The 16,065-nt window shown below is 50.2% G+C and overlaps 1 protein-coding gene across 1 annotated transcript; it reads right to left on the bottom strand.

Annotated features, from left to right (window-relative positions):
* On the bottom strand, window positions 1–8,770 carry DLL3 (delta like canonical Notch ligand 3). The gene is made up of 9 exons (XM_066349770.1): window positions 8,702–8,770; window positions 8,311–8,586; window positions 7,437–7,494; window positions 5,570–5,812; window positions 4,313–4,530; window positions 3,162–3,384; window positions 886–1,483; window positions 555–639; window positions 1–195 (listed from the first exon to the last, which is right to left on the bottom strand). The coding sequence occupies exons 1-9, from the start codon at window positions 8,768–8,770 to the stop codon at window positions 190–192; spliced, it is 1,776 nt and encodes a 591-aa protein (XP_066205867.1). The 3' UTR covers window positions 1–189.
* Window positions 8,771–16,065: the final 7,295 nt, after the last annotated feature.

Below are 16,065 nucleotides of genomic sequence, written 5' to 3'. Positions count from 1 at the left end.
TCTCTGGAAAGACGAGAAGAAAAAGAAACTATATAAATAACCATTATGTATTTCCAATGGTAAAATTCTCCCAGCCAACCCTTCCAGCTTGAATTCCAAAGTGTCTGAGGCATAGATTAGTTGGGCACCATCAAGTAAATACAAAAACATCCAGGGTCTATCTCCAGGTGCTGGTGGAAAAGAAGCAGGTCAGACCTAGAAACAAATGAGTATGAGGCATTAGAAAGGGCTGCCCCTCCTCCTCCTTTCCCTCTCCCCACTGAGGGAAAATCCGTGGAGAAGGTCTTCCTGAGTCTCCCCACTGTGACCTCTTGAAGCCCACAAGTTTTCCAAAGGTAGCAAGCCGTTCAAAAGGGCAGCATGAGGGCTACAGAAAGAATTAAATTGAGTCAGAACTGAAAACTGGGTTGGAGGACTTCCAAAAACTCCATTCTCCTTATTTTAGAGATTCGGTAAACAAGGGATGCAGGCAAAGCAGGGGCTGCCTCCGCCCAGCCCAGCCCAGCCCAGCGTAAGCAATGTTTGTAGAGGGAGTAGAGGGCTGTGGTAGCTACCTCCCGAGCACAGACAGAAGAAGCAGATATGACGTAAATCTCACTAGAGTCTCCATCTTCAGGGTGATTCCAATCTACCGCAGGGCTGCTAGAAAAAGAAAGTTAAGAGCCAGGCTTTAAATTCGCAGATCCTGTTTTCCTCACCACCTGGAAGAGGAACCCAAAGTCAACCAGGGGACCTGTAGAACGACCCAATCAGAAAAGGGATGGAGGAGGGATAACAGGGAGGGACAAACATTATGGCCCATCAAGGAATCGGTCAGTTGCACAACGGAGATGGATTCAAGCATCCCAGAGGAATAAGGCATACTTCTGTGGCCCAGCCCCTCACCTCGGGCCATCCCCTGACTCCTCCTGCGTCCTCAGGTTGTTGAGTGCATCAGGGAGCGCATAGACTGACGGCTCCGGAGTCCCCGCCAGCAAGCGAGACCCAGTGTCTCGGCCAGGGCCACAGCGTCGCACGTGGACCAGCAAAAGCGCAGCGCAGGCCAAACCCGCGGCCAACAGCAGCCCCAAAGCTGGCGTCAAAAGGAAGCGCTGCGGGTCAGCCTGTTTCAGCCCCGGCGGAGCCGCGGGCAATGGGTCTGAACTGCCATCGTCGTCTGCGCTGTCGGAGTGAATCGAAAACTCGCAGCGCGCTCCCATATAGCCGGGCGCGCAGGCACAGACAAGGCCGGAGAAGTGGGCATAGCAGCGGCCACCGTGGGCGCAGGGCCGCGCAGCACACGGGTCGGCGCGCTCCCGGCAGTCGCGGCCGCTGAAGCCCAGCGCACACGAGCAGCGGCGCGCGCCACCGCCCTCCAGGCACGTGCCGCCGTTGGCGCAGGCGCGGACAGCGCAGTCGTCCAGGTCATGCTCGCAGCGCGGCCCCGCGAAGCCAGCGCGGCAGCTGCAGCGCAGGGCGTGGCCTAGGTCCAGGCAGAGCCCGCCTGTGGGGCAGGGGTGTCAGGGGCGCGGTCCGAGAGAGGGTACCACGGATCTGCCCACGCTAGTTTGTCAGTTCGGTAAACCCCGCCCTCACCTTTTCTCTGGTTCCCCTTTGTGTTTTCACCTAACTCAAAGGCCAGCCCTTGACAGTGTGCCTGACCGATGGTGAAGACTTGGATTGTCAGCCTCACCTTGTTGGCTCTGTGTGTCTCTTTTTCTCTCGACTTCAACCATACTTAACAGTTCAGAAACTACGGATCTGAACCACTTGGCCTTTGCCCCTGCCTTCTCCTTTTCCCCTTCTTTTTCTCCCATTCTTTTCATGTCCCTGCTTAGTTGTCCCTTCCTCCAGGAAGTTCTTGGGGACTCCTGTCCCAGCCCTGCACTCTCCCATCACAACACTGACCACTCTGAGCTCTAGCTGAGGATGATTTTGTCTTGCCCTCTGGTTTAGCTCTCCCATGAAGGCAGGACCCAGAGCTGGCCTGGTCACTTTGTATTCTTCCTACCATTCAGCCCAGAATGAATACTCTGAGTGTTTTGGTGAGAATTAGTTATAACAAGAATGCACCAAGCACTTCACATTCATATTAAACTTTTAACTCCTAGTTCAAATCAGGTCTCTCCACTGCTCAGAAGCCTCATGTGGCTCTACTTTCTTGGGGTAAAACTAGAATCTTCCCCATGGTCCATAAAGTCCCACAGGATCTGTCCTGGTCACCTCCCTAACCTCATCTCTCACCACTCTCCCCTCACTCACTACTCCAGGGGTCCCCAAACTTTTTACACAGGGGGCCAGTTCACTGTCCCTCAGACCGTTGGAGGGCCGGACTATAAAAAAAACTACGAACAAATCCCTACGTACACTGCACATATCTTATTTTAAAGTAAAAAAACAAAACGGGAACAAATACAATATTTAAAATAAAGGACAAGTAAATTTAAGTCAACAAACTGACCAGTATTTCAATGGGAAGTATGCTCCTCTCACTGACCACCAATGAAAGAGGTGCCCCTTCCAGAAGTGCAGCGGGGGCCGGATAAATGCGGCCGCATGTGGCCCACAGGCCATAGTTTGGGGACCCCTGCTCTACTCCAACCACACAGGCTTCCTTGTGATCCTCAATACACCAGGCATATTCCTACCTCAAGGTCTCTGCAACTTGCTGTTCTAACTGGAATATAATCTTCCTCCAGACCCCCATATTGCTCCCTCCCTCACTAACCTCAGCGAGGTCTTCCTTAACCATTCTAGCTAAAATGTCAACCTGCCCCCTCCCCCCACACACACACACTCCTCATTCTCTTTCTGGCTTTATTTTTCTTCTTAGTTTTTATCACCATCTAACCTCTCACATAATTTACTTATTCACCTTGTGTATTGTCTATCTGCCCCATCAGCTCGATGAGGGCAGGGATTTTGGTTTCATTCCCTGCTCTATCCCCACTGCCTAGAACAAGATCTGGCATAGATGCTCAATAAATATTTGAGATAGGAATATCATCTCTCCCATTTGACAAAAGAACTGATGCTGGAAAGAGGGACACTTTAGGCCACAGAGCTCAAGGAGGCGAAGCCAGGATTCCCACCGCAGACTGCCTGAACCAAGCCCTACTCTTACCCATAGAGCATGCAGGGACCCCCCCCCATCCACGACCACTTTGGTCTCCCCACCTCACCATTCCGGCATGGCTGCAGGCTGCACCGGTCCAGCCTCTTCTCACAGTTGGAGCCTTGGAAACCGGGGGGGCAGTGGCAGATGTAGGCCGAGTCCGGGTCTGCACCTCCCACACACAAGCCACCATTGAAACAAGGTCCATCCGCGCAAGTCACCCCGCTCACCTCACACCGTAACCCGTAAAACCCACGGGGACAGGTGCATTGGAAGGACCCGGGGGTCTCCTGGGCAGGAGCAAAAGGACTTCAGGTTGAGGTCTCCTTGGAGCCAAATCTCCCACCACACACCCTTCAGTCTTGACCATGGGGGGCTGCTTCTTGTCAGGTCCCACCTCCCAGCATGCAGGGGCCTCATCTGGGAAATTCTCCCAAGACAACCCTCTTCCTCCACTCCATGTTTCTGGGTCTGCCCATCCAACCCCATAGGGAAGAAGCTCTGGAGGCCCAGAGTCAGCCCATTCCCACCTCTACTCCTTTGCCTATCAAATGCTGCCTACCTCGTCTGCCCTCCCCAATTCTGTCAGCATAGTCAATCCTACTTTGAGCTCCTAGCTCTGAGCCTCCCTACTCCATGGAGCCTCTTCTGCATCTCCTCTTCACAGGCCCACCCCTTACCTTGAACCCTGAGTATGTCTCCCAGTTCCATGCTGGCAGCGTCCAGGAGGACCACTCCAGGCTCTACATTATCCCATAGCAGGCTCACTCCCACAGCCACACCTTTGCTTAAGCCAGACCACTCACCTGGGGTTGACCCTCTCCAGTCACCTCCCCTCAGCCAAATTGGACTTCTGAAGCCCCATCCCTGGGCCCATATCCAGGAAGCCCTGTCTAATGCACCCCATCCCAAATCGCCATGCCATTTGGCCCACCACTCCATACCTTGAGTCCAGAGTTGGCCTCTGTCCCACAGGAGAGAGTTTGTGGCCCCACAGGACTCATCATTCTCAAACCACACCCACAGATGCCACCCATTGGGTCTACTCTCCCCAGTCCTATTCCTAGCACTTCATCCTAAATGCAGGCTGGACACCTCTAGGAAGCCCTCCTCTGACAGCTTCCCTTGGCCCTCCCAAGGATATTGTCTCATGGAACCGCAATCAGGGAGTGGTGGGAACTCCCAGAGTAAATTATCAGGATGAGGTGTGATACTAACACTACAGCTTCCCCCATTGGCACATGGATTCCCATCACAGGGCCCAGGACTGGGTACAAGGCATCCAGTAACAGCAGAGGATGGGCCCCTGGAGCTAAGACAGGTGCTGGTTGAGACGGGGACTGTGCAGAGGGGCCCAGTCCAGCCCTCCAGGCATCGACATTCATCAGGCTGCTCACAGAAGCCATGCTCTGGGCTGCAGCCGGCTCGACATGCTGCTACAGGGGACAGAGAGGCAGAGGGAAGAGGAATATTGATGAGGGAAAAGTCAGGAGGATAGGCATCAGATATTTCTGAGCGCTTTCTGTGCACCACCTTGTTTTGTCCTTGTGACAGACAGCCCTCTGGTCTAGACGGTATTGCAACACCCAGTTTACAGACAGGAAAACTAAGGCTCAGAGAGGTGGGATGACTTGCCCAGCTAGAAAGTAGAGTGAGGATTTGAAGCCACGTCACTGGGCTCCAGAGTCTGTGTTCATGGAAGAAGAAAAGAGCGGGGGCTCACAGGGCTGAGCTTGGAGAGGGAAGAATGAGGGGAAGGACATCTGGGGATTGGGAGGAACCCCTGGCCTTTCAGGAGAGATGGGAGGACTTTGGATTAGGGCAGGTCTGGGAGGATCTGGATAAACCTGGGAGTCCTAGGAGCTTGGCAGGGCTCATAAATTTGGGGAGTGGTCTGAGGGTACCCAGGATTAAGGTCAGGGATCCCAAGCTTTGGAAAGCAACGTTTGCAGGGAGGGAGGGTGAAGGATCCTTTGTCCGGGAGGTGGGGGGCGGGGAAAGGAGGCTTCTAGGGGTTTCCAAAGCTCCTGGCTGGGGCTAGGGAGGGCCCCAGAATTAGAAGAGTTTTGGGGGTCCTAGCATCTGGAAAGGCGTGTGGAGGAAAGGGGTGCACCAGCATAGAAAATGCCTGTGGGGTTTCTATTTGGGCCAAGAATGCTAGGAAAGGGAAGGAGGATGGAAAGCCCAGGAAGGGCTGAAGAGAAGTCTAAGATCCTTAGTTTTCCTGACGAGGGTGGCTGGACCGTGGGAGGCAGCTAAAGCCTGTGAGTGAAACAACAGCGAGGCCTGGGGTACTTGGGCACGAGTCAGCGGCATTTCCTAGTTTCCTGGAGTGGGGTGTCTGGCGTACCTGGAGAGGTCTCTCGAGTCCCCAGTGCCCTGAAGAGGGTGATCTGGTTGCAAAAGGGACCCAAGGGCGGTGAGTGGAGGGGGAAAAAAGGCCAAAGATTGGGTGGGACTGAACGCTGGACTCACGCTGTGATTCGCACTCTTCTTCAACCGGCGAGCAAGGGCGCAGTCCCGGGACGCACCGCGAGGGGGCGCTGCGCGAGCGGCAGAGGCGCGCGCACGCGGTCCCGACGGCCGGCGGCTCGCAGCGCGCTCGATAGGAGAAGCGCAGCTCCCAAGTGCCTGAATGCTGCAAGTCCCCAGCCCACGGGTCCCCAGCCGCCAAGCTGCGCCGGCCTGCCACTCGCGCCAGCAGGCTCCAGGAGGGCCCTACGGAGAGAAGGAAGCATCGCTGTGATGGGGCGGGCGGATCGCGGCCTCACTCAGTCTCGCAATCTCCTGACACCCCCCCCCCCCCTTAGTGAGGTCAAAATACCTCTTTCGGCCCGAGAAGGGCAGTTACCCCTTAGCACGACGGTCAGCTCCCCTAATGTGCCCTGGGCCCTTTGCTGTCGCTATCCCATCTAGAACTCAGTAACCACAATGACCACAGTTCTTCCATAAAGGCCGAAATACCCCAATGTTTTGCCCCACAATCTTTGTATACTGTGATGAGACCTCTAAAACCCTGTGACATTTGATTTTTCTATATGGCCCAGGGACAATAATGGGTTTTTTGTTTGTTTGTTTGTTTGTTTGTTTGTTTACAGTGACAGAGAGAGAGTCAGAGAGAGGGAAAGATAGGGATAGACAGGAATGGAGAGAGATGAGAAGCATCAATCATTAGTTTTTTGTTGTGACACCTTAGTTGTTCATTGATTGCTTTCTCATATGTGCCTTGACCATGGGGCTGCAGCAGACCGAGTGACCCCTTGCTGGAGCCAGCCACCTTGGGTCCAAGCTGGTGAGCCTTGCTCAAACCAGATGAGCTCATGCTCAAGCTGGTGACCTCAGGGTCTTGAACCTGGGTCCTCCGCATCCCAGTCCGACGCTCTATCCACTGCGCCACCGCCCGGTCAGGCAATGGGTCTTTTTTTTTTTTTTTTTAATTTTTTTTTAAAAGATTTTATTTATTCATTATAGAGAGGGGGGAGAGAGAGGGAGAGAAGGGGGAGGAGCAAGAAGCATCAACTCCCATATGTGCCTTGACCAGGCAAGCCCAGGGTTTTGAACCTGCAACTTCAGCGTTTCCAGGTTGACGCTTTAACTGCGCCACCACAGGTCAGGCAAACGTACTGTCATAATACCTTCAAATTGTGCCTCAGGATTTTCCTATATCAAAATAATGACAGAGATCCCCAGTTACTAAATCATAATTTCCCTTATTGTTTCAGGCCTTGGAATACAGGGAGAGATAGTCTCCTGCCAGCAAGGCTATCACCCCCCAATATTGTGCCCCAGATGTCTATATCAAAACAATGACAGAACCTTTCCTGTTGGCCTTGCATGACACCAAAGTCCCCTTGAGTTAAATATAAGATCACTCCATAACCTTCCCTGAAACCTTTGCTCAATAGTGTCTCTGATAAAACTGCAACATCCCATGCTCCCTAGGACCTCTATATGAATACAGTTAACAGATCTTCACATACAAAAACCAGAAGTAACTCATCGTGCACACTGAGTTCTCAAAATCAGACTGTGACAAATCAGGACTGTCACTGTGAGATGCTCTGTTCTGCTCTGCTGGCTTTGATTCCAAGATAGTAAGAATATCCTCCCCTTTACCTGGTACTGGGGACTACAGACTGCTACATCAAGTACCAGGACATTTCTATATCGACATACCAGGAGCCCTGAAGCTATCAACACCCAGCACCACTCTCCAGGAGCTGTGATGACATAGTGGGTCCAGTAATCCTGTGAACGCCCCTCCCTACAGACAGCCCTATGTCACTCTCCTGGACCTCACTCCCACACTCTGCACAGTAGTCCCAAGACTGAAGACACTCACCTCCAATCTGGTCTCCTAACTCCTCTCGCCAGATTTCGATGATGAGAGTGAAGGTGCCCTGGTTGAGTGAAGGAAGGGCAGAGGAAAGAATGAAAAACAGTGTTCAGGGTCAGTACTCAATAAAGGCCAGAGTTTAGGGTACCCTTCTAGGCACCAGACAGGCAAAGGACAGTTAGTTGCCAGAGGGGCTGGCCCATGGAAGGAATAACAGTTTTGACTTTATTGAGAGCTTAGTAAGTGTTAAGGACTATACTCAAGATAACCTGGTTGAATCCTTCAAAAGGGACCCGTGTGTAGTACCATGATGACCCCATTTTACTGATGAGGAAAAGTCACTTGCCCAAAAGGATAAGAGTCTAGAATTCAAATACACATCTGTTCACCACTGTATTATTGTGGTTGTGGGATAGGAAATAGGATTTTGAAGGTGAAAGAGGCCCCAATTGGAAGATCTGAGAAGGGATAAGGTGGGAAGAGATTGGGGGTCCTCAAGACAGGGTGTGCGAGGAGACTTGGAGATACAGATAAGGATCCAGTAATAAGGGATCCCCAAGGAACAGAGGTAGATAGAGTTCTGTGAATTTGTGATTTCTAGAGGGTGAGTAGAAGCTTTTCAGGAATTTGGGGTCCCAAGCATGCAGGACTGGGGTCATAACATTTTGGATACATAGGGGGCAAGCTGGAGTCAGAAAATTTGGGGTCTCCAGGGGCTATAATTGATGGGTCTGAGACAGGGGGTTTCCAGGTGATAGAGTTACTGGTATGGGAATTTGGAATGGGGGGCAGGGTTGGCGTCTTGGGAGTTGGAGGGCAGAAAGGGATCAAAGTTTGGATAAGGACTCGAGCACAGGGGTGCCCCAGAGCCGGGTCTCACCCGCCAGTCGTCCCGGAAGGGCACGCGCATGAGGCCGGTGGAGAGCGGCAGATCAGGCACTGGAGCCTGCTCTGTGTAGATGGGTCCACGCGCACTCAGCGCCGCGCCCAGGGTGCACAGCGACTCCACGACCTCCTCGGAGACTCCTGGCTTTAGACAGACCCTGAAGAAGAGGCGGCAGGGGCCACCGGCACTGCAAGGGGACCTGGGGACCACCGGGCCAGGTCCCGGCCCGAAAGAGTGGATCTGAAGCTCGAAAACGCCTGCCGGCCCTGCCTGGAGCAGAAGGAGCACAGGGTAATGGGACCACGGGGACCCAGACGTCCCGCCGCTCCGCGCCCCCTCCCCAAGATCGCAAGTTCGTACCCCTTCCCATCCACCCCGCTCTGACCTGGGGAAGGAAAAAGAGCGCCAGGATCATCGTCTGGGACAGGACTTGGGGAATCCACGGGCCGACCATGGCCTTTCAGAGGTCTGAGGAGCCACAGCTGCTGGCTCCGGAGCCTTATATCTGTTGGGACGGCTCCGCCCCTCAAACAGCCGCGGGGCTTGAGGGGACTCTAGGAGGAGGTCGAGGGGAAGGAGAGCGTGCTGGAACAACTGTGAGTTTGTGTCGTGGGTACAGTCAATGTAACGACTATGGTCTTGTGTGTGGTTGTGGGCACGACTGTATGTGATTAAGGATGTACAGTATATGATAAGATTCGGTGTGTATGTGTGTGTGTGTGGTGCAAACAAGAGCTACTGGAGTGTTCATAACTTTGTGATTGTGTGTCAAGTCAGATTGTGGCTCCACGTGTGTCGCATATTGTGTATGGTTAAGCCTGTTTGTGAGACTGTAAATAATTTTAAGATTTGATGTGTGTGTGTACACGCACGTGCGCCCACACAAACATGAGAATACAGGTGTAGGTAACTTCATGGTAGTCTGGCTAAAATTGTGCGGCTTCTGTACATGTTCAAGAGTGTATTTGAGATCCTAGACAACTGTGTATAGTCGTTATGAACCTGCGACTTCGTGGTCTGTGCAGATGCCTCTAGTTGGCCATGTGGAAGTTGTGGGGAAAGATCTGTGCAAAGTTGTGAATGGCTGAGAGCGAGCGTGGGAGGTTCATGGGTGTGTAGCCGCGTGTGGGTATGAAGATCCGGGATTCTTTGTAGACGTGTGTGCGTGCGTGTGTTCCCCCCTCCTCAAGACAAAGCCATCAAAGCCCGCATCACAGATGCACCAGACGCCGGGGCTAGGAGCCCCGTCTCCGAGGGGGCTCCCAGCTGTATGTAAATGCTGCCATCTGCCGGGCGGCAGGGCCCCTCCCACTTTGGGCTGCAGCTGGGCTGCCCGTTTGGCCTCCGGAAGGTGTGAGGAACAAATGGGCAGGAAATTCTGTCTTCACATATCAAGGGGCCGCTCCCTCACTCCTGGATGAATTGGGGGGGGGGACCCCCGGAGGACCTCCAGAAATCCCTTAATAACCTAGGACTACAACAGGAAAGCCAGTTAGGAGCAGATGTTCTAGCACACTCATTCTGTGCCAGGTGCTGAAAAAACCCTTCACATGAGTAAACTATTTTCACTCAGAATAAAAATTTTAATACTTAGAGGCTAAAAACTATAAGGGGAAATACAGGCTCAATTTATATATATATATTTTTAGTGAAATAGAGTGAACAATAATGCACTATCCAGCAGAGCCAGGCATATAGTTAAGTGCTTAGTAATTTTTAATAAAAGAATTCAATCCAGAGTTTTTGCTTAATTCTGAGGACTGATGTCCTGTTTGTTTGGTTTTGTTTTTTTTTTTTGGGGGGGGTGCTTATTTGTTTTAATTATTTGTGTCATGAGCTTTGAGCAGAGGGCCATAATCAAAGTGTGCAGAACATCCCAGTTTCCCTTAAACAGGTTGTCCTATTTGTTATATTCTATATATAATTTGTTTATATATATTTTAATTTTTAAATTTTATTTATTCATTTTAGAGAGGAGAGGGAGAGAGAGAGAGAGAGAGAGAGAGAGAGAGAGAGAGAGAGAGAAAGGGAGGAGCAGCAGGAAGCATCAACTCCCATATATGCTTTGACCAGGCAAGCCCAGGGTTTTGAACTGGTGACCTCAGCATTCCAGTTCAACGCTTTATCCACTGTGCCACCACAGGTCAGGCTATATATATATTTTAAAGGTTTTTATTGGCCTGACCTGTGGTGGCACAGTAGATAGTGAACCTGGAATGCTAAGGTCACCAGTTCGAAACCAAGGGCTTGCCAGGTCATATGACATATGACAAGCAATCAAGGAACAAGTAAAATGAACCAACTATGAGGTGATACTTCTCGTCCCTCCCCGCTTTCTGCTCTTTGTAAAATCAATAAATAAAATCTTTTAAAAAAGATTTATTGATGTATTTTTTTAGAGAGCAGAGAGAAAGGAGGGGAGGAGTAGGAAGCATCAACTCATAGTAGTTGCTTCTCATATGCCTTGCCCGGGCAAGCCCAGGGTTTTGAACTAGAAACCTCAGCATTCCAGGTTGATGCTTGATGTACTCGGCCGCAACAGGTCAGGCAAGATAAACACTGATTTGTTGTTCCACTTTAAGCATTCATTTGTTTTTCTGGGGGGGGGGGGGGGGTTGGTGACAGAGACTGGGGGGGGGGTGAAGATAGGGACAGACAAGGAGAGAGATGAGAAGTATCCATTCTTTGTTGCAGCTCCTTAGTTGTTCATTAATTACTTTCTCATATGTGCCTTGATGAGGGAGAGGAGGGGGGTCTAGCAGAGCAAATGACCCCTTGCTTAAGCCAGTGACCTTTGGGCTCAAGCCGGTGGTGACCCTGGGGTTTCGAACCTGTGTCTTCCGTGTCCCAGTCCAACGCTCTATCCACTGCACCACCATCCAGTCAGGCTAGTTGATTCTTTTTTTACTTTTTCTTTTTTTTTTTTTTTTTTTACACAGAGACAGAGAGTCAGAAGAGGGATAGATAGGAACAGACAGGAATGGAGAGAGATGAGAAGCATCAATCATCAGTTTTTTGTTGTGACACCTTAGTTGTTCATTGATTGCTCTCTCCTACGTGCCTTGACCCTGGGGCTACAGCAGACCGAGTAACCCCTTGCTCGAGCCAGAGACCCCGGATCCAAGCAGGTGAGCTTTTGCTCAAACTAGATGAGCCCCAGGTCGCTCAAACTGGCGACCTCGGGGTCTTGAACCTGGATCCTCGGCATCCCAGTCTGACGCTCTATCCACTGCACCACCGCCTGGTCAGGCTAGTTGATTCTTTTTTTAAAAAAAGATTTTATTTATTGATTTTACGGAGTGGTGGGGAGCAAGAAATACCAACTCATAGTTGCTTCACTATAGTTGTTAATTGGCTGCTTATCATATGTGCCTTGACTTCACAAGCCCAAAGTTTCAAACCAGTAACCTCAGCATTTCAGGTCTATACTTTATCCACTGTACCACAACAGGCCAGGCTCACTTGTTAATTCTTTTTTTGTTTGTTTTTAGGTGAGAGGAGGGAAAGATAGTGAGGCAGACTCCTACATGCACCCTGACTGGGATCCACCTGGCAACCCCATCTTGGGCCAATGCTTAAGTACTGAGCTATTTTTAGTGCCTGAGACCAATGCGCTTGAAACAACTGAGGCCTGGGCCACACTCAAACCAATCAAGCTACTGGAAGTAGGAGGGGAAAAGAGAAGGGGGAGAGTAAGTGGGGAAGAAGCAGATGGTTGCTTCTGCCTGCGTGCCCTGACCAGAAATTAACCCCGGGACATCTATATGCTGGGCTGAAGCTCTACCCATTGCACCACCAGCCAGGGCCTTGGTTGATTCTTATATGTATGTACCCTGACCAGTAATCAAACCTGCAATTATGGCGTAATGGGATGACACTAACCAACTGAGCTACCTGGCCAGGGTACTTACTATATTCTTTTCACTCCCTTCTGTTTAATCCTTACCATTCATATTTCACCTCTTGTAGGATGTCTTCCCTAACATTTCAAGGTCAGGCATCTCCTGAGTTTCCACAGTTCCGATTCCTCTATCCCAACCCTGACCACTCTGACTTATGGGATCTAGGCACACATCTGACCATGTCACTCTCCTGCATAGAATCTCCTATGGCTCCCTTTAAAATACACTTCAATATTCTAAGGTTGACATTTGAGACCCTCCTTCCACATCACCCCTACTCAAACAGGTTCTGTGGTCCCATAGTGCAGTATCAGACCTCATAAACCAGTTACTGGGAGGCAAATTATGCCCTGTACTGAGGTAGGTGAAGGAAGCTTCCCATCATGAGAAACTCAAATGGAATTTGGAAAGCCATTAGAATCAATTGTGAGAGGAGGCAAATTCCTGTCCTGCAATAACTAGGGAAAGTAACAGATTTCAGGTCCAAAATCTCAAAAACTTTATAAAGATCATAAAAATAGCCAGCCTTTATTGAAGGTCTGTGCCAGGGATATTAATGTTTCATGTGAATTCTCTCATGTCTGTATATTAAGTACTTTAAGGGATTTCTAAGCATCTTTGTGGGTATTCAGGACTTTTCCTTACGTGCCCACAGGCCATTCTGAGATCACATATGAGCAGACCTAAAGGAATGGAGGCAGTAAGCCAAATGGATCCCTGGGGGTATGACATTCATGTCAGAGTGAATAGCAAGTGCAAAGGCCCTGAGGTGGCCATGCCTGATACACTCAGGATATCCCCATGGTTTTCTTCATTTTGATCCTAGCTCAAATACAGTGTGTCTGTAAAGTCATGGTGCAATTTTGACTGGTCACAGGAAAGCAACAAAAGACGATAGAAATGTGAAATCTGCACCAAATAAAAGGAAAACTCTCCCAGTTTCTGTAGGATGATGTGGCAGCATGTGTGCATATGCAGATGATGACATAACACCGTGTATACAGTGGAGCAGCCCACGGCCAGGCCAGTCAAGATGTGGACGGTACAGAGGAAAGTTCAGTGTGTTCTATGGCTCGCGAAATTCGAATCCGTGACCAAAGTGCAATGTGAATATCAGTGCGTTTATAACGAAGCGCCACCACATAGGAATAACATTACTTGGTGGGTTAAGCAGTTGAAGGAAACTGGCAGTTTGGTGGAGAAACCCCGTTCTGGTAGGCCATCAATCAGTGATGAGTCTGTAGAGGCTATACGGGATAGCTACCTAAGGAGCGCTAAAAAATCTGTGCGTGAGCCCACATCGAACTGCACTGAATAGGTATGAAACTGGGAGAGTTTTCCTTTTATTTGGTGATTTCACATTTCTATCATCTTTTGTTGCTTTCCTGTGACCGGTCAAAATGGCACCCTGACTTTATGTACACCATCTCAAGTCCTTTCCTGACTGTTCCATCCCATTTAAAACAGCATCCCATGTTTCCAAACCACTCTATCTCCTTACTATACTTTTTCTTTATGCGTATTACCTCAAGAAATATCTAACCACTGTCTGTCTCCTCCCATGAGATTATCAGCTCCATCAGGGTGAGTTTTTTATCTTATTTGTTAACAGATGCACCCTAACCTAGAACAAGGCCTGGCAGTTGGTGCTTAGGAAATAGTTAATGAATGAGGGAGACATTATTAATCTCTTAGGAGGAAACTAAGAAGCTTGAGACTTCGTCCAAGATCACAGGGCTTGTGAATAGTGTATGACATGGGAATTCAGACCCTGTTGGAGTATACCTTAACACTGGCCCAATCCTGCCCTTTGGATGATGCCCTGATACAGCCCTAGAGCATTTTAGGAAAACATCCTAGGCCATGTAATGTAAAGTGTCTCAGAGTCCGCCTTTGCACAATCAAACTCTCTTGCTCTCTAGCCTTGTGCGGGTGTGGCTTGACAGAGAGGCTGACCCCAGAGCTATCACTAGAGATGGGGAGAGAAGCCTGGGGGAACCCACTGGGGAACAAGGGCCAATGGGAGCAGTGGATAGAGCACTGACCTGGGACAGAGGTCCCAGGTTCAAAACCCTGAGGTCGCCAACTTGAGTGGGGCTTACCCAGCTTGAATGCAGGGTCATCAACATGAACCCAAGGTCGCTGGCTTGACCAGGGGTCACTGGCTTGGCTTGAGCCCATTCTATCAAGGTACATATGAGAAGCAATCAATGAACAACTACAGTGATCAACTATGGGTTGATGCTTCTCATCTTTCTCCCTTCCTGTCTCTTAAAAAAAAAAAAAGGCTTCTCAGGTTCCACGTTTGTCACCCATGCGGTAGGCAAACACACATCTGCGGTGGCTCTCCCTCTGTCCATAACTCACCATTCCCAGGATCTCATTGCCCAAACACATAAGCCTCAGTTTCTACCTTCGCTTTTGGTTAAGACAGTCTCCAATTCTTAAAGCTATGGGCCTGACCAGGCGGTGGCGCAGTGGATAGAACATCGAGCTGGGATGCGAAAGGACCCAGGTTCGAGACCCCGAGGTCGCCAGCTTGAGCAAAGGCTCATCTGGTTTGAGCAAAAAGCTCACCAGCTTGGACCCAAGGTTGCTGGCTCAAGCAAGGGGTTACTCGGTCTGCTGAAGGCCCGCGGTCAAGGCACATATGAGAAAGCAATCAATGAACAACTAAGGTGTCGCAATGCGCAACGAAGAACTAATGATTGATGCTTCTCATCTCTCCGTTCCTGTCTGTCTGTCCCTGTCTATCTCGCTGACTCTGTCTCTAGGAAAAAAAAAAAAAGCTACGGAAGCGTGCGCGCACACACACACTCACAAAAGTAGGCCTATCCTGCAGAAGTCCTCAAGCTAGGGAGTCATAGGGATATCAAGAAACCATCCCATTATAGACAATACACCTTGGGACTGTGGGGTTCAAATCTTCTTTGTAAACATCTGTGAACCTTTTAAAAAATCTCAAGTTCAGCCTGAACAGGTGGTAGCACAGTGGATAGTGCATTGGACTGGGACACAGAGGACCCAGGTTTAAAATTCCAAGGTCACCAGCTTGAACCCAAGGTTGCTGGCTTGAGCAAGGGGTCACTTGGTCTGCTGTAGCCCCCACAGTGAAGGCACACGAGAAAGCAATCAATGAACTAGGTGCTGCAACGGATGCTTCTCATCTCTCTCCCTTCCTGCCCGTCTCTCTCTCTGACACACACACATACACACATCTTGAATTCAGCCTGACTGGGGTGGTGGCGCAGTGAGTAGAGCATTAACTCAGGACACAGAGATTCCAGGTTCAAAACCTCAAAAGTGCTGGCTTGAGCGTGGGCTTGCCAGCTTAAGTATGGGGGTCGCTGGCTTGAGTGTGGGATCATAAACATGACCCCATGGTTGATGGCTTGAGCCCAAAGGTCTCTGGCTTGAAGCCCAAGGTTGCTGGCTTGAGCAAGGGGTCACTTGCTCTGCTGTAGCCCCCAGGTCAAGCACATATGAGAAAGCAATCAATGAACTAAAGTGCTACAATGAAAAATTCCCTTCCTGTCTGTCTGTCCCTATCTGCCCCTCTCTGTCACACACACACACACAAAAAAGGAAATTTAATCCCAAGTTCTAACTTCCACTGAAACGCTATACCCACCTTTCCATGGGACCACAGTTGGCAGACCTGAGCGGCAGCTCCCTTCTTGAGATGGGGCAATCTTTGTCCACCAGAGCCCACTGAGCCCATGCTTTGCCAGAAAGAGATGCACTTTTTGCAGATCACACAGCACACAGGAAGACACGGCTAGAGCAGAAACCCAGGTTTTCAGATTCCCAGGACTGGTTAAAAACCAGCCCCGATCCACCAAAGCAC

The sequence above is a fragment of the Saccopteryx leptura genome, chromosome 9 (genome assembly GCF_036850995.1).
Source record: "Saccopteryx leptura isolate mSacLep1 chromosome 9, mSacLep1_pri_phased_curated, whole genome shotgun sequence".
NCBI lineage: Eukaryota > Metazoa > Chordata > Mammalia > Chiroptera > Emballonuridae > Saccopteryx > Saccopteryx leptura.
The sequence above is the reverse complement of the archived record's forward strand: the minus strand, read 5'-3'. Positions and strand labels throughout refer to the sequence as shown.